The 21,424-nt window shown below is 35.8% G+C and overlaps 1 protein-coding gene across 3 annotated transcripts in view; it reads left to right on the plus strand.

Annotated features, from left to right (window-relative positions):
- The window catches only part of DISP1 (dispatched RND transporter family member 1), a 95,482-nt gene that overhangs the window by 69,960 nt on the left and 4,098 nt on the right, over positions 1-21,424 (plus strand). For all 3 annotated transcript variants that reach the window (XM_067292904.1, XM_067292903.1, XM_067292902.1), the window contains exons 3-7: positions 8,490-8,519; positions 12,652-12,775; positions 14,205-14,332; positions 14,765-14,862; positions 16,940-17,037. In XM_067292904.1, coding sequence (XP_067149005.1) covers positions 8,490-8,519; positions 12,652-12,775; positions 14,205-14,332; positions 14,765-14,862; positions 16,940-17,037 — 478 coding nt within the window. The remainder of the gene's footprint in view (positions 1-8,489; positions 8,520-12,651; positions 12,776-14,204; positions 14,333-14,764; positions 14,863-16,939; positions 17,038-21,424) is intronic.

The raw sequence follows: 21,424 nt of genomic DNA on the forward strand, positions 1-21,424 counted from the left end.
AAGGCATCAGAAGTCAGTATTGCAAAAATGAATCTTCTAAAAAACCTGAAGGTGAAGACTTTGTATGTAGAGCTTGGTATCCTGCATGTATTCCTTCTATATGGAGCAGTAGACAAAAGGGAAAAGAACCCCAAAACCTTTGAGATATTTATAGGAGCACTTAAAATTCAAGTCATCTGTATGTTATAAATTTGTAGAAGTTTTAACCTTAGTATATAATAAATTGTGCAGTGATATTAAATTAATCAAAATAACTTCCAAATAAAAATACGTATGTATAGGATGTTAATCTGATTGCATTGACCTTTTTGCATATCTGTTGACCTGGAAGAAACATGTATTTCTGCTGAACTAATCTGTTGTATGCTGGCATAAGCTGGAAGTCTGTGATTGGGATGTGTCAAAACTACCTTTCACTTTTGTGAAGTAGGTCAATAAACTGTCAGTTTAATATGGATTTAATAGCAGAAAAAAAATGAGCAAGTTCTTGACTACACTTAAGTATATAGGGCTTGCTGCTGATGCCAAAGGAATATGCTTTTACCCTGTGTGCGTGCTGTAGGTCAGTGGAGCATACATTTTCATGGTAAAATTTAAATCAGTTACAGCAAGGATTACTCAGACAATGATTTTGTTGTCATTAACACGTTACTTAAAATTACTTTCCTTGCAGAAAGGCAATATTATTTGCTCATACTTGCTGTGAACATAGATCCTCAGTTGGAACTCAAGAGGTAGAAGAATACAAGAAAAACAGACAGGAGCCTTCACAAAGCTTGGAATCTCAACTGTAAAAATGTGAATGGCCATCTATAATACAGTTGCCAGTTAGTTTATTGATTTTGGTCTCTGTACTGGCTTTCATTCTGCTTAATTTTATGCATAAAAATTACTTATCAGAAGTAATTCACAAGCATAAGGTTAAGCAAACATGCAACATTGGGTTTTCACACATTTTCCTGAGATGAAGTAGTAGTTAGTTTCAGATCATCTCACCTGATAATCTAGAGGGAAAAAAAAACCCTTTTGGAATGTTTCTTGACATTTTGTTTGTGAGACAACAAGAAATTCTTTGCATTTTTCTGGCTTTCATTAAAACTTAAAAGCAGTTTATCAAAAAAGTGAATTCTCTGTCTTCACTACAACCTGCTTCTGCTGTGTGTTGTCTTATACTTCCTTTATAGATGTAAATAAACAAAGCTATGTGCAGACAAAGGCAGTAAACACTACATGTTTAAAAAGCATCAAAAGTGAGTTCATGATCAGAGTCAAGGAAAACTCTATACAGCATAGCAGAAAATTAAATTGGGAGGCTTGCAAAAAGTTTTTTGGCAACTTAAATCACTTGGATATGTTGGCTGAGTGATTGCTCTGATTGTTAAAATGATAGAGCAGATAGATGTTATATCTCATATAACTGCAAAAACTAGCTTGATATGTAAAAGCGATTGAAGTTTTTCTCATGGGTCAATGACATGCTGAAAACACTAGGATTTTCTTCCTCTGCAGGGATTTAGTTGGTATTGTATGTTCTAATGGAAGGTGTACAATATGATGCATATCTTGTTCTATCCTGCAGGGATTTAGCTTATCCTTGAGTGTAGTAATGACAAAAAGCTATGTTTTATCACTTCTTGTAACCAGATCTACCAACAAAGGAATAGCTTCCCTTTGACAAAGTAAAGTGTTGGAGTTAAACACTTCATAATCCTTGGACAGGAGAGTCTTTATATTGATTTTTTTTTTTTCAGTAAGTACAGCCATTTATTGTAACATAATATTTTTGACTCAAGTTAATTTTATAGTGAAATGCAAGAGAGCAAAGTTAGTTTTTGTGCTATTAGCTTTTTAATTAATTTTTTGTATTGCTATTTATTTAGATAATGATAGCACCTATGGTATGTCAGGTGCTTCAAACAGAAGATACAGTTTGTGCCCTGACAACTACCCAAACACCATAAGGGTTTTTATGCATGTGATCTTATTTTTATCAAGAAAATAATAGATCTCTTTTACAAATACTTACATGAGAAAAGTAGAATTGAGATTATGTAAAACATAATGTTTGTCCATACTTCCAGAAATTTAAGTTGGTATAGATCTGTGTAAACATCTACAATTTTTGTTTACTCTGGATCCCATTTTGCTAGAGCAGTTGTCGTAACTGCTTCTTCTGCTGAGTTATCTGTAGTTCTGTTGGTGATCGCTTTACATTCCTATGAAAACTACTTCAATTGTGTTTGTGGATAAATAGCTATAAGCTGTATATTTAATCTATCTTCAAAACTTTGTGCAGCTTAGTGCCAAAATGAAGAAGACCAGCCATGCGAACAGTTAGTTCTCTCTGGATCATAGTTTAGAAAACTAGGCTTTTCCTATCTGCCAGGTTTCTGTCAGTGACTTTCTTTGCTGCAGTTTGACCTGTGTTTGAGCCCTGAAATTGTGGTCCGCTATCACTGTTCATGTTCGGACCCAATTGAGCATGGTTCTCAGCTCAATTTGCCAGAGGATTGCATTTATCAGCGATCTGCACTTTTCCTCTGAGACCAGTTGCTGCAATGAAGTAGGAAAAATGGTTGCAAAGACTGGTGCTTATCTTTTTGAATTGCTTATAGGGCATTTCACTGGGAGTTTCTGAGAAGCTGCTTCACTACAGGCAATGATGTGCAGGAAGAGCACTGCAGTGCTTCCTCAAGTCATCTTCAGCTCAGCTGCTGCAGAGCAAGCACCAGAGTCAGCTGGGTATTGCTGCCGGGAGCAGCAGCTTTGTGCTTCCTTTAATTGCTATTTCTCAAGAGCAAAACAGAGGAGAAGAGAGTTTCAGACTTATCTGTGATGCTGTTAGATGTTGCCTTATACTGTAGACTAGAGCATGACAATCCCAGTCAGCGCCTCTGTGTTGCTCCGTCTCTGGGGTGGAGGCCCCGCAGGCATTAGTTTTAGCTTGAAGGCTGATGGGTTTCTTGCTGCCTCGGAGGAATGGAGAAGAGCCCTTCTTCTGAGCTCCAGTCTCTACATCTACGCATTGTGAAATAGAAACGAATCAGATCTTAAAGTGTCAAGAAATAACTCAGAAGTCAAATATTTAGGAAGGATAATATGTAGAGTTATAATAAGTGATTTTAAATGTTTTAGGAAGGCATTGTTTGGGTATGTTAGTACAAAAATAAGTTTTGAAATGTATTGACATTTTCTAACTGACTTAGAAAAAACATACTATTATACTATTAATGTAGGTAGGAATGTTAATGTTCAGAATCATATTAGTATAATTTTCAACCTGTGAGGTTACTGATAACTGCTAACACATTTTAAAATGCTGGTTGCTTTGCAATAGGTAGAAAGCTGTCGTCAAAGTATGCATCAACAGACAGCCTGTTTTCATCATTTTCTATTTCATTGTTGCCTTCTATAGGGTTCCTTGCACCCACTCCTGAAGCAGCTAATGTTATTCTTCGTAGTGTGAAGCAAAAGGGGTTTCCGTAATTGAGGTGGTCTTCACAACTGAGATTTGTGAAGAAGGACTGCAAAGAAAGTCTTAGAATACTTATGTACTTGTTCAGGTTTCTTGGAAGTTGTATTCACCTGAAATGTGTTAAGTCAGTGAAGCAAATACACTGTAAAAACTGTAACCAATTGTAATTTTAATATTAAGCATTTAATTTGGAACAGTTCTATGCTGAGGAACATGCTCATGAAACATTGCTTTGGGTCAAGTAATGTCCAGGTAACATGAAGGTTGTAGAACGAGATATAATAATTCTTTTGATTTTCAAGAGCTTATTTTTCATTACTATGCTTGAAATTAGGGCCAAACTCCCCTCTCTGTTATATTCGTGCTAATCCTTTTTCATGAGAAAAATAATTCAATGATGTAACTGTATGGAAACTTTGATTGTACTGAGAACTTGAACGCAGAGCGTGACAGAAGAGCATGGCATATTTTGCTTAAGGAAACTAGGCTACTGGTACCGTTCTTTTTCTCAGGTTGAAAAACATCTAAAGCAATAGTATTTTCATGTTTGTGAGCTGCCCCAATTCAAGTGTACACAAACATGAAAGTGCATTATATTTCCCATTTGTTCAGAATATGAGTAGAAAAGCTGAGGTCAGGTGATTGTTTAGGCTGGAATACTAGAGTTGTAACAGTCCAAACGGGTGCTCTAATCTATCTTTCTGTTGCTATTGTTATTTCCTATGGTAAACTTTGATATTTACAGCCACACTTTTTAGAAACACCACTGTTCTTTTTCACCATGTTACATTGAAGGATGCTAGACAACCAAATAAATTTCATGTTAAAAACATCTGTTTCTTGCTTAAACCGATCTATACTTCTTTTCATTATGTAGTTCCTAATTGTATGATGCTCAGTCTAAACTAGCCATTAGAAAGGACAGAATGAAGAAAAGCATCTGTAGAATAGGAGCTGAGGCTTGTGGTAAATGGTAGTAGAATACAGCCCGTCCTTTTATTTCCCCTTCTGGTTTCAATCTTTGATATCGTATGTATTAGATATTTATCAGTGACTGTAGTTCTGTAATAATCTGGCTTTGTTAGTCCCATCACAAACAAATGGGATGTCACTTTCTGGTATCAAACTTGTGACTACTAAGTAAAGAGGTAATTTAATATGCAGATCGAATTGAGCTCTGTCCCAGGCTTTCTGGTAGGATAACATACTTTATATAAATTTTTTTCCTGACATAATTTATGGAATTTACCATTTCTTTCTCATGTAAACTGATGAGGATTTTTCTTTCTTGTCTTGACTTTTTTTTTTTGGAAGTTAGTGGTGTTATTTAAACTGACTAAATGGAAGTATAATAATTCAAAAATTAGACATAGCAGCATTAATTAATTATGCAGGAAAGACCTGGTTTTGCTATGCATTTCTGTATTTTAGAGCATAACTAAAGAATTTTTTGGCATCGTTTTCAGGGATAGCTTTTCCTATTGACTGATATAATAGAGTCATCACAACAGCTGCAGGGATTGGTTACACTGCTGGAATTCATTTTGGTGTACGCTGGTTTTCTTTATGCGTGCTTTTCGAAACAAAACAGTTTGATAGCAGGTGTGACCTTTAACCCTCCCTAACTTTGAAGAACTTCATCATCATCATTTGTTCAGCACTGAATATATTTTGCAGGTGGAGGAAACAGAGGGAAATGTAGTTTGATTTTTGATGGGAAACAAGGGGGATGAGGAATGGTTGTGTAGGTACCTTTGTCCTTGTTTTATACCACAAATAAGTCAAAGTTAATTTTTGAAAGTTCTGTCTGAAAGAAGTTATAAGTTCTATTGGGAAAACATTTTTTGCTGTATAATTACAGGGACATAATGAAAATATAGTGTAAAGCTAGATGAACAGACAGATTCAAAACATGCATTTACTAAGCAAACTAGTAGGTATGCAGAAGGGGCTGGGAGAGCTGTGGAAGCAGAGACTGTAGGGGAAGCATCTGGAGACATGTCTGCATCATTGCCAAAGCGATGTCGTTACACGTTGGTCCTTCCCACCAAATGTTTCTTAGGTCCTCCGATGACTCTGTGGCAGACTTCAGTTCTGTATCTCACCATCCAAACAAACCCGTATATTTTGGGGATTGCGTAGTGATGTGGACGTGACTGTCTGGATGAACCAAACTTACCCTTTACGGAGCCATAGAGACCACTGTAGCGGTAATACAGCCTGGTGTATGATGTTGTGAATAGCAGTGCTCTGGCCTGCGCAGAGGAAAATATTGTTTCGGTGGGAGTTAATTCTCAGTTAAATCAGTCACTTATTTTTCCAACCTTGTAGATTAACTTTGTTGTAAAAGTGGATACTAAAATTGATTAAAAGTCCAAGTATAAGCAAAGCATTTTTATCTGCCAGCATAAACCTGAACTGTCATAAAAACCTTTATACAAGTATAAACCTGAATTACAACAGCTATACTAGCTTGATGTCCTTGGATGGCTGTTGGTTGTGCCAAATAGTTATATGGTATTTTTGTTAGTGGAGGTAAGGCCCACTATGACCCAGATGAGAGATGACTCATTTCCAATGGAGACTGAGCATATACAGAAATGCAGATGTTTACAAATAAAGGCTAAAATTTCATCACTGTGTTAAAAATAAATGTTGTGGATCCATTTCTGTCTAACCTGTAAACACAAAGATGTATGCTGCAATTACGAAAACCTGTTCTCTGACTCGGTTTGTATCTTTATTCCCTTTTTCCTACAGGCATGGAAGCATGGATTCATAGTTTGTGCTCTTCATTGGGGCTGTGCCTGATTCTAACATTTAGGCAAAGCAACTATTTCTGTATTCTTTGGTGACGTGTTAATGCATGAAAGACTCGCCTGTTTAAGTATTTCTCTTCGTATACGTTCCTGTTACTATTCACTTCAGATTCAAATTCAGTGACTTCTGAGTCTGGTATCCAGGTTCCCATCTTCCAGTGTAGCCTGAGTTGAGAAAAGCTGGTTTTGTGGTTGAGACTGTAGATGGGAAGGCAAGAAGTTTCCTGAGCCTGCATGGGACTCCTTTTCAGCCTCAGACAAGTTATCGTTGCAGAATCATTTCTGCAATCAGTTTATGTCTGTGCGTTTCCTCAATCTTTGAGTTACTGCAACTGAAGATTGGATGTTCTGCCTTTCTTTTCCCTTTCTCCAGCTTTCTCATGGCTGCTAGTAGCAGTTTTTACTACTATTTGCTACCTACATTCATGTCCCAGTTAGCAGGTCCGCTCGGCCGTTCAGAGCATTTCCAGACAGCAGTGAAGTACAGCTGAGAGAATTTTACTTTCTTACAATTCTTAAATTTCTTGTCATAGTTAGATTAAAATTACTCTATATTTCTTGAGCAAATACATAAATTGTCTTTATATTTCTTGAGGAAACGTTCTATAATATTTATAGTTATGTGCTATATCAGTTGAGACACGCCATTAATGAAGGTGAGGAGTAAAAGACAGCTTAAGAGCAGTTTTTAGCTTCTCTAGTTTATTTTTTCTTCCATCCTCTCCACTAATGAAAGTGCTAATAGGAAAGCTAGCATTTATATTATTCCAGGCTGTGAATTACACACATTCTTTTATCACCCCTTTTGCAATCATACTAGTTAGCAATGCTTTGAATATATGTCTGAAGTGGTCTGGTGCTGTGGTGAGACCTGTTTTACATTAAATTGTACTTTTTTTTTTTTTTTTGGTGTAACAGACTATTGACTTTCTGAGGTTCATTTTATATGAATTATTTCCCCTTTACCAATGCAGCTGTTCTGATTTAGAAATAAATGTAGTCTAAGCAGTACTGCCACCTAGTATGGGCACAGTTGCAACTACCTTGAGATGATTATGCCAGCACATTTCACTCCCCTGGACTAGGATTTCACTGTGGTGTGTGAATCTCATTCTTCAAAGGACAACAAGTCTCATTCTTGAGCAGTGAATTAATCTTTAAATTTTTATGAAAATTTCTGAAGACTCCAGTGTTTGAGCTGTTAATTCTGTGGTGTGAAAACATACAAATCTTTACTCTTTTGGAGACCTCAGTGCAGAAATATTAAGTGATCTATTTTATGCAAAGAGCTGCTTCTTAATTAATTGTTTTCTATACTTCCTAAAGAAAGAGCGTTAAATATGACCTTGATGGTAAAAGTAAAATAAGTTCCCTTATGAACTTCAGGTAAGTTCATAACTTACCTGAAGCTATGGTTTGGTTACATCTTCAGAATGATTATATGTCACATTCGTAGACAGGAAGTTCTTAAAAGGACTTACAGGTTATTTATGGGAGTTAGGGCTTCTTTTTTTCCCATCTCCTTTTAAAGTGAAGTCTATATGAAACTTAAGGATCCAGTAACTAACAAAATGAAGTGCTCACTGAACAGCAGCAAATATAAATAATTTGCATCTGGGTTTGCTTTCTCTTATCCATCAAAGTAATGTTATTTGTGTTAGATTTTTAATAAATATCAAAAAGCTACATAGAAAAGGTATATCATATGGGTACGTTTTGTCATTCTATTTTTCCTAATTATGGAAAGACAGAATTAGGGCCAGAATTACTTTCTGTGATGGAACTACAAGGACAATTAAGAAGGTTAATGAATTGCAGTGTTGGAAGGTGGTGTTTTGGTTGTCTTTTCCCATCAAATGCAAACTTTGTCATAATTTTTATGGTACTGAATTTTTATCTTGTTAGTTTATTTGGTCTCTTATTGAAAACTTGAAAAGCCTCTCAAATAGTAATCCTGAAAATCAGCTGCCTCAAAATTCCACTTTTGAAAACCCAGCTGTCTTTGTAGCTATAATTATTCTCTGAATTACTTGTTTGCAGAGGCTCAATTGAATATGATCGTATGCCTTTTAAAATAATTTATATTCTTAAATATCTGATATTTTGCTGCTTATCCATGAAAGAGAAGAATTAAACAAATTAGTATATACATGTATGTTTCATATATTTGCAATTATACTTTTTTTTTTTTGCAGACCAGCCAGACCATTCAAGTTACCAAAAAGGTAAGGTGTATTACATGTGAGGTTTACAAAATCATGAAGGCAGTGAATAAGGTGAAGGCTAAACTGTTATTCTCCATACAATACAAGATATAGGGGACATTCAGTGAAAATAGTAGGCAATGAATTTTAAAAAGTTTTATTTTTTAAAGTGTATTTTACACAGTGAATGTTGACAACACAGTGAATTTCTGGAACTGCCACAGGAAGCAGTGGAGGCAAATAGCATTAGGTGGGTCAAAAGAGGTTAAGAAAATTTGATCTACAGCAGGTCCACAAATGACCATGAAAAGGAGTAGGCAGGGATGTGCTTTTTAACATCCCTAGTCAAACAGCTGTGGATCCGGGGGGGGGGGGGGTGGTGGCCTGAAGAGGATCAGCCACGGAAGGTGGCCAAGCTTGTGTGATCCCCCTAAGTCGTCTCTTCATAAATAGCCTCTCCTTTTGCCACTTGGGAAGACAGAACACTGGGCAAGAACTGTAAAATTTAAGGCAGATTTCAATGTTCCTTTCTGGCAAATATTTTTAAGATTTTTTTGACTGCAGTGAATTACATTTTCTTTGTTTGTGTATATATGTACACTGTCTGCACAAGCATAACGTTTCTGTGGCTGATTTGACTTTTTTTGATTAAGGGGTTATTCTGAGAAACTGCTTGGTTGTATCAGCAATAACGATAAAGCAGCCTGACAGAAAACTTCAGAATATGTCACTGCAGTGATCTTTTCTTCTTCTAAAACCAAAACAGAAAACCCACACAATCAAAAATAGTAGATTTGGACTACACATAATCTGAAGAATGGCAAGATAATAGAAAACAATAGAGTAACTTATTTAAAAGTGTTCATGCCTCAGTAATAGTATAAGTAAACCATCTCAAGTGAAAATACGTTAAAAACATAGTCCACCTTTGGGATTTGGCCTTCAATAAGGAACAGACATGTTCACTAAATATTTGTTTCAAGTTATATAAATTTGTTCATTAATACAAATTCAACTACATTTTACTATACTGAAACTTTATGTAGTATGTACCTGTCTCTTTATATGAGACTGGGTAGTGGTTTAAACTGAGTATGCCTGCGTATAGGTGCTGAATCAAAAAGGTTAACACTATCCAGTTCTTATGTAGCCTAAAATGGGAAGGAAAAATAGAACACTTTTCTTTTCTTTTCTTTTTTTTTTTTAAATAACGTCTGGGTCTGAATTACCTGTGGGCAAATTGCTTGACTCTTGTCTTTAGCGGTGCCAATTGAATGAGATTAATGTAGGTTGAATTGCTTATTGTATCTCCTAAGCATTTTTCGTTCTGCTTAAAATATGTAAATACTTTTTCAAGTGTATGGAAAACATCAAGAGGAAAGAAATAAAACTATATATGTATTTGCACGCTACAAGGCAACTTAGCAGGTAATATTGCCATTCTGACAACTAGATTGAAAGCAGGGAATGAATTGGCATAAAAGAGATTTCATTCAGACAAGAATGGTATAGTTATTGCGAATTCATCATTTAGTAGTTGCATAGTTTGGAGAAGAAGATGACATATCAGCATAGCCATATGCCCAGCTAGTTGCACAGCTGTAGTTTCCATTAGGCATCAAAAAGCAGGAGATAGGTATCATGATTTGGGAAAATACTGAAGTACCTGCTTAGCACTAAGGATGTGCTTTCTGAAAGTGCGTGATTTCTTGGCTGAGAAGTGGACTGAAGCACATTTCTGTTAGAGTCAGAAATTATCAGGCAAGTGATCATCTACATTGAACCTTAGTCGGGGCAGTGGCTTACTTTTCACAGAGGAAATAAAAAAATAACTAAACACATATTATGGCTTTTTAGTGCGAGAAAAATAAAATAACTACCATCTTTCTTGTTACTTAGAGTCAGTTGGGCTATAGGCTATCTATAGGCAACTTGGTTAGAAGCAGAGTCCTCCAGCACCATGTGATACTCAGACTAATAAAATTTATATGTAGTGTGGTTTGTCCATTTTGTTCTAGCTCAGGTCATCTTTGCTTATCTGAGCATGTGATATAAGAAACAGGAAAATTTTACAGGTGTAAATGCACAGTTACTGTCTTCTGCATGTGGCTTATTAACATTTTAAACAGTTCACCTAGGACATAGTTTATTTTAAAGGTAGCAACCAAAGAATTTAACCAACTTAAGAGCTGCTCAGCTGAGAAGGGAATCATATAGACAGCATGTCAAAGGGGTAAATTCTGCAGTAGTGATGAACAGGAAAATAAATCTTTCAGGTATAATTTTTATGACTTCAGAGCAAACATCTGTAGTAGCCAGTCAATCTAGCAGTTGATGTTTATCCAAAAAAAATTGAATCCTATGAATAGGAAATTCTGTTAGGTCATCTGCTTCCCCTCAGTCCTACTTTGGACAACTGCTTGTTTGGCAAACTGCCTCTTTGTGATTCACTTTAATAACAACTAACACTTCAGATTGCTTTTCAAGCTTTCATTAATTAAGGTTCATAACCTCTTGTGCGAGAATGATGAAAATTATTCCACATTTACCTAATGAGAAGTTGAGGTGCACCCAATTCTTTGGACTTTCTTGCTCCGGAAGCTGTGCTTAGACCCCTAGACCGTACCTGGTACCACATGCTACAAAAAGTCAGCAACAGGGTTGCTCACTGCTGCTGATTTTACAGATTGAAAAATGGGAAGCCATTGCTGGAGTGAGGAGCTAGCTGTAGCTGTTACATCTCATCTGGGCAGGAGGACAGACAGTTTCTGCGCAGAGGACAATTGACTTGTGATTAGAGAATGGGTGGGTCTGAAACTGAAAAAGAACCATAATCTTTAAGGCAATAGAAGTAAGTGCAGAGCGCGCTCGCTATAAACTTCCTTTCATGTTACATTGCATATAAGTTGAGGAGGAAGTAGAGTAGAAATCTTCTTGATCAGTATTTAGTGTGTACAGACACTATCAGTGTAGGATGATTCATACTGTATAATTATCTCTTAAAATGCTGTATAAACTTTGTGGACTTTCTGTACTCTCCTTGCTCCCAAGATTAGACAATGTTGCCCTTGAAACATAGGCGCTGTGATTTCAGGTGTTCACTGTAAGAAAAATCATGAAGAAATTAAGATTTGGGAGTTTTCTCATACTTTTTTTCCAATTTAACAAAAATAAAAATATCTTATGAAAATGACAAAAATTAGATTTGCATGTAAAACTCTTTACGCTCTGACAACTTAGAAGATATTGAGGGTTAAAAGCCAAGAATATACATCATTCCAGAAGACTAAGTAACTAATGCTATTAGTTTGTGCATCATGTTGCAACTCCCCTTCACCTTTGAATTTACAACAGATTTTATGTAATATTAGAATATAGCCTTTCAGTAAGTTTTGAAATGGTAGTTTTAAATATAGAGGAAATTTTTTCTTTTGGGTTATAGGTTCTACTTTAAAATTGATTTTCCTCTTTTTAAGTATGCTATTTTTCTTAAAAAGCTGAAACTTTCAAAAAAGAAACTGTGATGTTTTCTATCATTACATTTTTAACAAAATATTTATTTTTGAGTGGTTCCTGGGCATGGATAATATCCATGCCAAAAATTAAGTATAAAGTTATGGGAGAAGTATTAATATCAATAATTCATGTTCAGTCTTAAATAACAGTTTCACTTCACATATACGTTTTTAGTGTCAATTCGTTTTTATATAAATGATAGCCATGGCAGTTTTCATTACTGAACATGTACAGCAGAAACATTTATTTCGGTAACCCATAATTAGTCATGTCTGCATCAACTGAAAGAAAATCTAAGGTAAAACCTACATTTTTGTCAGTATCCTGAAAAAATAGTAGTACTAGTCTGAAATGAATGGCTTCTCATAAGAGTAGAAAGTTTCCGTAGGGAGGAAATTTGAAAGTAATTTTTTTTTGTTTGTTTTCTGATTTGCTTAACAAAATGGTAGTGGAAATAAACGTGGTTTCCGAATCTTTCCTACATCCACATGTGCTATTTAGCTTAATTTCATGGAAAGGAAACAAAGAAAGTAGGCCCATGTTTCAGCATGCTTCTTTGCTTAGAGAGGGGTATGGACTCATTCTGTGTATGACCTTTATTTCCCTAATGTCTTTTCCTCTGCTCCTTTCCCCGTAGCTACGCGGCACTGATAGCCGACTGGCCCGTGGTGGTGCTGGGCATGTGCACTGTGCTAATAGTGGTGTGCGCTCTGGTTGGGATATTAGTGCCAGATCTTCCTGACTTCTCTGATCCATTGCTGGTAGGTAGATACTAGCCACATGTACTGTCAGATAAGTATTTTTGGTGTGCTGGTTTTCAGTGATACCAGGAAATGGCGAATGTAAGTACAGTGCAGTAAAATTGTTAAAATTCCTTTTTAATTCAGGTCTGCCCAGACAAACCCCCTGACTCTTGACATGCCTCAGTTTAGTGGACATCTGGGTCTAAAGACTGCGGTGCAGCCTTCTCTGTTTGGGATCTAAAACTTGAATTGGCAGATTTATCCCTTTACTATCAAAATCTGGACAGATTTCCCCTAATATGAATCCGTTTGGGAATCAGTTTCCAGAGAGATTCCATTAGTAGTAAGCTTAGAGAAGTAAGTATTATATGATGAATCCATGAAAGAAATTGAATTTAAGAGCCTGGTTATTCCTCTAGTAAAAAAAATAATAAAAAAAAATAATAATAATTAAAAAAAAAGGATTGTAAGATTATAACTTGACGCTGGCATAGCTAACTAGCTAATAGCTATATAAAGAAGCAGTTGCACATCAGACAGTGTTATGCACTAGTTCTAGTAATGGTGTTCTGCAGATAGCTGTTCAGAGCTCTTATGTCCTACAACAGAACTTCTATAAGTTGCACAATGTAAATTCATCCCAGTTTTAGAAAATAGGCAGAGTACAACACAGACCATACGTTCTAAATCAAGTTTCAAAGAGTGAGTGCCAGGATCTATTAAAGGAAAGGGGATTCTAAGAGCCTTCTGGGGATGAAATAGTATCCATATTGAAAGACTGAAAGTAATCTTTATCAGATTCCATTAAATACTGGGCTCATTTCTTTCTTTTTCTTAGCTATATTACCCATGAGTAACTTTCCAGACTCTTATGGAAAAAATTGTATTTAGTTATTATCCTCAAATATAAATATACCATTCCTATAAGTTATTGATATATCACAGTACTGTATATCTGTACATGTGCAATATACAGTAAAGGATATTTCTTGACACAGTCAAGTTATTCAAATTATGGTTAAAAGTCTTTTGAAATTATTAAAATATTAACCTTATTCTTGGAGAACTAGAAAGATGTACTTCAGGATTTTTTAATCATATTTAATCTGTAAAGGATGATAATTAAGATACAGAAGAGGACATTCTAGAGCACTCTTGTTTTGAAAACTAAGAGCTAATGTATTAAACATTGTCATAGATTAAATAATCATAATTTCTCAGGGAGGTAAATATTATGCACAAGAATTCTTAATCCCTTGTCAGTCCATACGGTTGGTCATTACTTTGTCGAACTGCCCTGTCATAAAGCAGTTTACCTTAAATGTAGATGCCTGGAGTAACTATGCTTCGTATTGAAAACTATCCATCACTTTGATCATGTTTCCACTTTCCCATTAAAGCTAAAGAATGAAATGTATTAATGGAATTTCATAATATTCTGCCTTAGGGTTTTGAACCAAGAGGGACGGCAATAGGACAGAGATTGGTCACATGGAATAATATGGTGAAAAACACAGGGTACAAAGCAACACTGGCAAACTATCCTTTCAAATATGCAGATGAGCAGGCTAAAAGGTAAGAATTTGTATTCAAAATTCATTTTATTTATTGTTTTTATTGCTTAAATGGGGCTTGCTCCAGTACCCTCTGAAGTTAATGTATATGTTGCCACTGATTTCAACATACACTGAATCTTATCATCTAATTTCTTTAAGGTCTTTCATATGGAATTAGATTTTTCTCATCACAAGCTGTTTAAAATATCTTGTCACTTTTGTTTTCTCTTTGAATTATGAGTATTTTTCAATACTAGGCTCAATGTAATTTCCTTTGAAGTCTCTAAAAACAAAAAGTGTAATGAATATTTCAGTTCTTGAATACTAAAGTCACATTGACAAAAAGTATATTTTTTCTAATGCAAGAGTTATGAGGAGGTGTGACTAGCTTGGGTACTCCTTTTAATGATCCCTTTACTAAGATAAGGTAAAACTATTTATCCTGTTTTAGTCATCAGGATGACAGATGGTCAGATGATCACTATGAAAGAGAGAAGAGGCAAGCAGACTGGAACTTCCACAAAGATACCTTTTTCTGCGATATTCCAAGTAAGTGGAGAAATGATATAAAGAAGCCTAAAAACTTTTGCCAGTTGAATGATTTCTGAACTCTTCTTTATATTGTATGCCTTAATATTAGGAAAATATTTCTTGCTTGTTATATTCATGAAAAGTACCTTCTTTATGTCTGCAGAAGCCTTTGAAGGAATCAAATTGAAATGTTGTATTCTATTGGTATGTCTTAGGAAGCAACTGTACTTCCTTAAAGTGCTTTCTTTAAGTGGTTCCATTTCCTTTAAACTTTTTATGAGTTGTTGTTAATACTGATCATTGTAAAAGCGGTGTCTTTAATATATATGCCTACAGAAGTTGCACCTAATTCAGCTTAAGAAAGAAGTGTTTTATCTGTGCCATCAACACATCAACATAAATCTAAAAAAAAAACTTAACCAAAGTACTTTTCCTCTTTATGTTTTTATGATGCTCTTTTCTAAAAGACATCCACAGGTCACATCCTGCCCAGGATTTAGGGTTTAAAAGAAAAAGCAAAAAAACCCCTTAAAAACCAAAGGCCTGTGAAGATCTTTAGTTTCAAGTAAAGAGGTTATTTTAACAAAGAAATCTGTGCTGAACTTCTTACAAGACATACTGCAAAACTTTGATAGGTTGTGTTCTGACAGAGAGCATGCATTAGCAGATGTAGATCTTGCCTTTATTCATAGAATGCCTTGAGACTTGGGCTTTTTGCTGCTACATCAGTATGTGACCTGCTGCTTCAGTGTGTGAGCACTGATTACAACATGAAAACATAATTGTGTAATTGTTTGTTTACATTACTTAATCTGAGAGAGCAATAACCAGGAAAAAAGAGGTGAAAAATAGATTTATGATTTTTTCAATTACAGTAAGGTCTTACATCTAATATAAGTGAGAGGAAGTGCACAAGGTCATCAATTCTGCTCCTATGAGCAGAACTGAATTAGACTAATTAGACCTCTCATAAGGATGAGCAAATGTACTGGAAACTCTACTGAGCATTAACCACAACTTGAAGCAGAATTAACTGCTCTTATCCTGCCCACTGTTTTTTTGTGTTTTAAGTCTCATTCTTATGCTTTCCACTACCGTTTCTGCATAGTCTCAATCATAGCAGTCATGACAGAATTATGCTTCTATGGGAAGGTTGCCAGCACGTTATGTAAAGAAAACAGTTTATTTCCTCTTGACCGGTATTTGTCATCCCTGGTATCTTTCTTTGTCTGCTCCAGGATCAGCAGATTTCAGCTTCCCTGATCCTAAAGCACAGTCAAAGATATTAAAGCACTACTCCTGTGTCTTTTGATCACAGTTCTCTGAGAGGCAACAATTCTGCCAATTCACAACAGAGGGAAAAATTCAGCCTTTTGGTATTTGAAACATTGTAATTAACCTGATAATGTTTCTTAACCCGAAGTACCATATTGTACTACACAGTACCATAGATTTGTGGATGTGTGTGTATATGTTTCCCTGGTTAGCTATGCGTGATGATCTTGCTGCTACTAAGTAATAATTTTCTTCCTAAAAGCTGTCTCCTAATAAATGTGATTTAATTTGTAATTTAAGCTTTGTGTGTGTCTAAACTGTAGAATTCTTTTAAAATGGCCTCAAGGATATCACAACAATTTCTACTGCAGTCATTCGCTTCTGAAGCAAAAACATTCTTGTAGAAACATCTTTATAATTATTATTTATATTCCCAAATGTCTTAATGAATCAGCCTTTGATTACTATTATCTATGTGATGCCATTATACTGTGCCAAGAATTTCATAGTCTGCTGATTAGATCTTTTGATTTTCATTTGTTTGTCATATTTCAGAAGATAGTTTGCTTGGATAGAATTCTGTAGAACTTCTGAATGGTATATAATATTTAAGATGCCATATTTACTATAAGCACTTTAAGGAAACTGAAACTTTCATGTGGACTGAATCTTACAGATAAAGAGATCATCTTGAAAAGGAGGTGTATTCGCATGATCTGACAAAGATTCCGTCTGTATTATTTGAATGGTGGGATTTTGCTTCAGTCTTTGATACCAGACACACCTGAATAATCCATAAACCCTCCTACTGTAATTTCAGGTGATCGCTATTCACGAGTGGTATTTACTTCAACAGAGGGAGAGAATTTATGGAATTTGAATGCAATTAAGTCAATGTGCAATGTAGATAACTTGAGGGTAAGTAAAGATGGTCTTTAATTTGTTTAATATGCAGATATGAAGTATGTATTTCAAAGTTTGTTTTGCTGCCCATTACAATCTGATAGTATATAAGAGCATTTCACATTGTCCACATCTTTGTATGATGGTCAGTCTGCATGCGAAGGGTTAACAAACAGCTTTCAATTTATGCAGTCAGATTATACACGGGAATTTCTTTGGGTTTTGCTGCTAATGCCATCCAGAATCCAGAATGGGGCAGGCTAGGGTTGACTGGAGGAACTTAACTTTTGATGTGTGTTTCCTCTTAAGATATTATTCCATGGATTTTTGTTCATGTTTCCCAGCAAATATTTCAGTTTTCCTTGCTTTTTCTCCTTCAGTTGTACTGGCTGCATCTTAATGGCATATGCAGTTTTCTCTGGCAGCTAGTGGATTTTTAGATTTATGAAGTCAAAAGACAATAGGTTAGCAGCTGGACATCAAAGAAACATAGATACAGTATCTAGACAAAGAGCACAATTTAATTAGATCTGGCTTGTGATATTCTAAGAGTGATATTAAATTTTTCTTTTAAATTGAGAAAATGAAGGAGGACATTTTGGCCTTGTCCACCTGGCACAGCTCTAATTTTCCTTGGGCAATATAAATATGGCTTTCCTTATACATGGTACCTTGCATAGCCAAAATGACCGGTGTAATAGCCAGCCTCAGGGCCTATTATAGCTTCTTTTGCATGTGTTAGAAGACAGCTAAGCACACTGTTGAAATTGATGTCTGGTTTCAACTAACAGAAGTTAACTGACACAGGCTAAAATAAGTTAAGCATTCAGGTGGCACATTTCTAAAAATACAAGCTTGTGACTTGCTGAAAATCAATACGTTTTGTTCTTTGAATTACTAGGCAACTATTTTTTTTGTGTCCTGGTGACCTCATATGGAAATTAATTACGCAGTATGTTTTTGTGTATTAATAATGATCCATTGATTTCCTGATAAGAAACTTGTTTTTCCTCCTCCAAAACCAAAATTATCATAAACAATTAACATAATAAATACACCGCATTTATTTCATGAGGAATATTTGTTATATTTGTTTACTGTTGCCTTTCGGACGATTGTCTTAATCTAGCAAATTCCCAAACTCTTTTCCCTAACTACCAGCATTTGTTTGCTTAAAATGTTGAGCTGTAGTGAAGCGCTGTATGATGAATCTCCCTCTAAGTCTGTCGGCACAGAATTTGTTCTGGTTGGGCTCTTCTGCTGTAAGTGGTTACTGTCCTCACGTGCTCATGCTTTGTTGCTCATTTCCCCACCAGAGAATCTTGCGCTAGCAGGAGGGCTCATGAGCTTACCCTCTATCGCTTTCTATCAAAATAAGCCAGGTGAGCAAAATGCCGTATTTAGTCTAATCCAGCTGCCTTTGACTGAAATGAGCTAGGGAGCAGTCACATGACTGATTCAGTCAGAAGATATAGTTGAGCATAACCTTTTGCAAGGGCAAAAATTAGGGGAGTTAAGTAGGAGATGCTCATCTGTGCTCATATACCTGTAGCAGTTTAATCACAGGAACAGCTGGTGCAGGTAAATCTCACATATTAGAGATCATTGTAAAGCAATGCAGCATAAATAGAAAAAGAAAAATATTTTTGTATAACAAAATAAAATCAGTTATTACCTCTGAAGAATAATCTTTGTAATAATTGTACTACCCTGAGGAATTCATCTTTTTTTGCCCTATATATACACATGTACACTTTTATAATAAAGCATGATTTCAACTACCAATTTACAGAAGACGAAAGAGTGATGAAATCACTCAAGAGGAAACTGCTTTAAAGAAAAAGCACCACCCATCTTGACTCCACAAAAGTACCTCTTCGTTTGAAATAAGAACATTTGAGAAACTGAAATGTTGGCTACTTCAGCTGCACCCAGACTTGTGTAGATATTTATAAAGAATATTTATTGCAGATAATGTTTCCACTGGTCCTTTTTGTAACTTAGAGTTTTACTTAGGAATATAGTAATCAGGCACTGTAACCAAGCAGGACAGAAGAAGCTGAAGCTTTTTTCATTAAAATTTAAAAACCACTTGTTTTTACTTACATGTGGTATTTCTAAGTACGAACTTTTTTTAGAACCCATGAAGTGCTGAGATATACCTCACTTTTGAATGCTATGTGCTTCTGCTAACATCCAGTCTCTAGAAAGGATGCTAACTTGCCCTGTAGCTATCAGAAGAAATAGATGACTTCGGTGACCTCCTAGTCCTACAGACTCTCCTCTGGCTGTAGTTATTACTTTGTTGTTGTATTCATGCTTGTTTAGGGGCACAGTTCTCTTTCTGTTTAAATAAGTGGCAAAACTTCCCATATTCAAAGACAGGAAAATCAGGCACTACATTTTCTGGAAGTGTGAACCTTAGGGTTTATATATTTTTCTAATGATGAGTGGGATTTCTGCACCAACTAAATTATTTGCTTAAATATGAGCTATCAGTAAATCCCCTATGTGTTAACTGCATTCCCATCTGCTTGTAACTACTTTAACTATATGTTTTACTGACACTTAGGGGCTTCATCCTGCAGCTGCTCAGCACATGGTAAACCTGTAATCTTCATGGAAACACTACATACAAAATAGCCGTAGGAGGTGTTCTAATTTTTAATTATTTGGATAAGAAGAGTCCTTTCTTTCACATGTTAATCGCAGGGTGTTTTCTCTGTAAACCACAAACAGTTATTTTATAAACTTCAAAGATTGTAAATGATTTCCCCAGTCTGCAGCCCCAAAAATGTGTGTTTGTGCTTCTCTGTCACTGCACAGATCCATTTGGCAAGGAGATCTGGCTACAGATACAGGCATGTGCACAGGATGCACAGCTTTGTTTCTTTAGTTGTCCCAAAATAAATGAAAACACTGCCAGTGGCAGACCTAGTCTGGCAACAGCAAAATGTCTTTAGCAATACCTTTGGTTCACTGGCAAAGTAAGGCCCAATGCTACAATACATTAACATTTTACATTGTATTTTAATGTTATCCCCAAGTACATTTTGTATTTTAACCTCTAAGTTTCAGCTGCCTGCTCATGTTGCTTTGTTTTTGGCAACAGTTACTTTACCAGTGAATGTCCATAGCCTGCAGCAAGTATTGAAGAATAACGTATAAACTCATTATCCCATTTTGAACTTGAATATGCAGAGAAGACAATACAATCCTTTCCTCCCAATTTGCCTGTCTGACCCAAGGGTTTGCCTATTATATCCTCCCAGGATAAACCTGGAGATGTGCCATGAAAAATACAGATATGCTATTGCAATGCTTCCTTTTATTTAGTAGGTTGTTTGGTTTTTCCTGAGTTTGCATGTGTGAGTGTTTTTATCTGGAAACAATCAAATGTGTATTATCCTGTTTTTTTGAATGCCAGTTTGTTCTAGTTCAAAAACTGGTTGACAAAATTAAGTCCATATTAAAACTTTTATAACTGTCAGGAGAATCCCCAAGTACAGTTTTTTTGTCTGCATTATAAATGACTGCTAGTAATAAACCTGTGCAATTTTGCTAAAAAAACCAAAGTATTTATTAAATCTAGCTGATCTGAAATATGCATGGACAATGATTTTAGGGCCCAAATCCTGAAAACCCTTAAGCCCATAGCTTCATTAATGTAGCTTTATTAATATGTGCTTATTGCATATAACTCGATTAATAGACTGAAATTTTACATATACCTAAATATTTGAAAGATTAATTCTACTGTCATACATAACAAGCCAGAAGTTTTGTTTAGCAGCATACACATGAAGTTTTTAAGACTTAAATTCCTTGTGCCCTATCAAGTTCATGGGTTTTATGTACTAGAGAAAACTTCCCTGCTCTAACCTTGTTGGCTAACAGATTCAATTGTATTTTATAGACACACTCAATTTTGCTTAAAAGTGCGTTATGGTGATTTAGCTAAGTCATATTCTTACTGGCTTCAACTAAATCTAGAACAGTCTTAAGGAAGAGTATCCACATAAGGATTAACACTCGTTTAGCTAAGGGGATTTCTTAACCAAAATATTGGTTAAGATTGCTGCTGCCACAGGATTTTTTTCCCACTCCTTCACTACTGAGGTGACCCTCAGGATGTCCCACGGGTGGGCGCAGCTTCCCGAGGCGTGGATGCTGTCTGTGCAGCAGGGCTCGGTCTGGGGGGCTTTATGCTACATCCGCTTCTCCTGTGCTTGTGCTGTGGAAACTGCTGGCTCAGGGAGGGACATGCAGCACAATGTCTTCTTTGGCTGCCTTATGTGGGGGAAATGTCAGTCAGCTGTACGAGAGCAAAAAAGGCTCACAAAGTAAGAGGGTTGTAGAAGAGAGCCTAGATGATGGAAGTCATTGCTGTAAAGCTGTTGCA

The sequence above is a fragment of the Apteryx mantelli genome, chromosome 3 (assembly GCF_036417845.1).
Source record: "Apteryx mantelli isolate bAptMan1 chromosome 3, bAptMan1.hap1, whole genome shotgun sequence".
In the NCBI taxonomy this organism is placed as follows: domain Eukaryota; kingdom Metazoa; phylum Chordata; class Aves; order Apterygiformes; family Apterygidae; genus Apteryx; species Apteryx mantelli.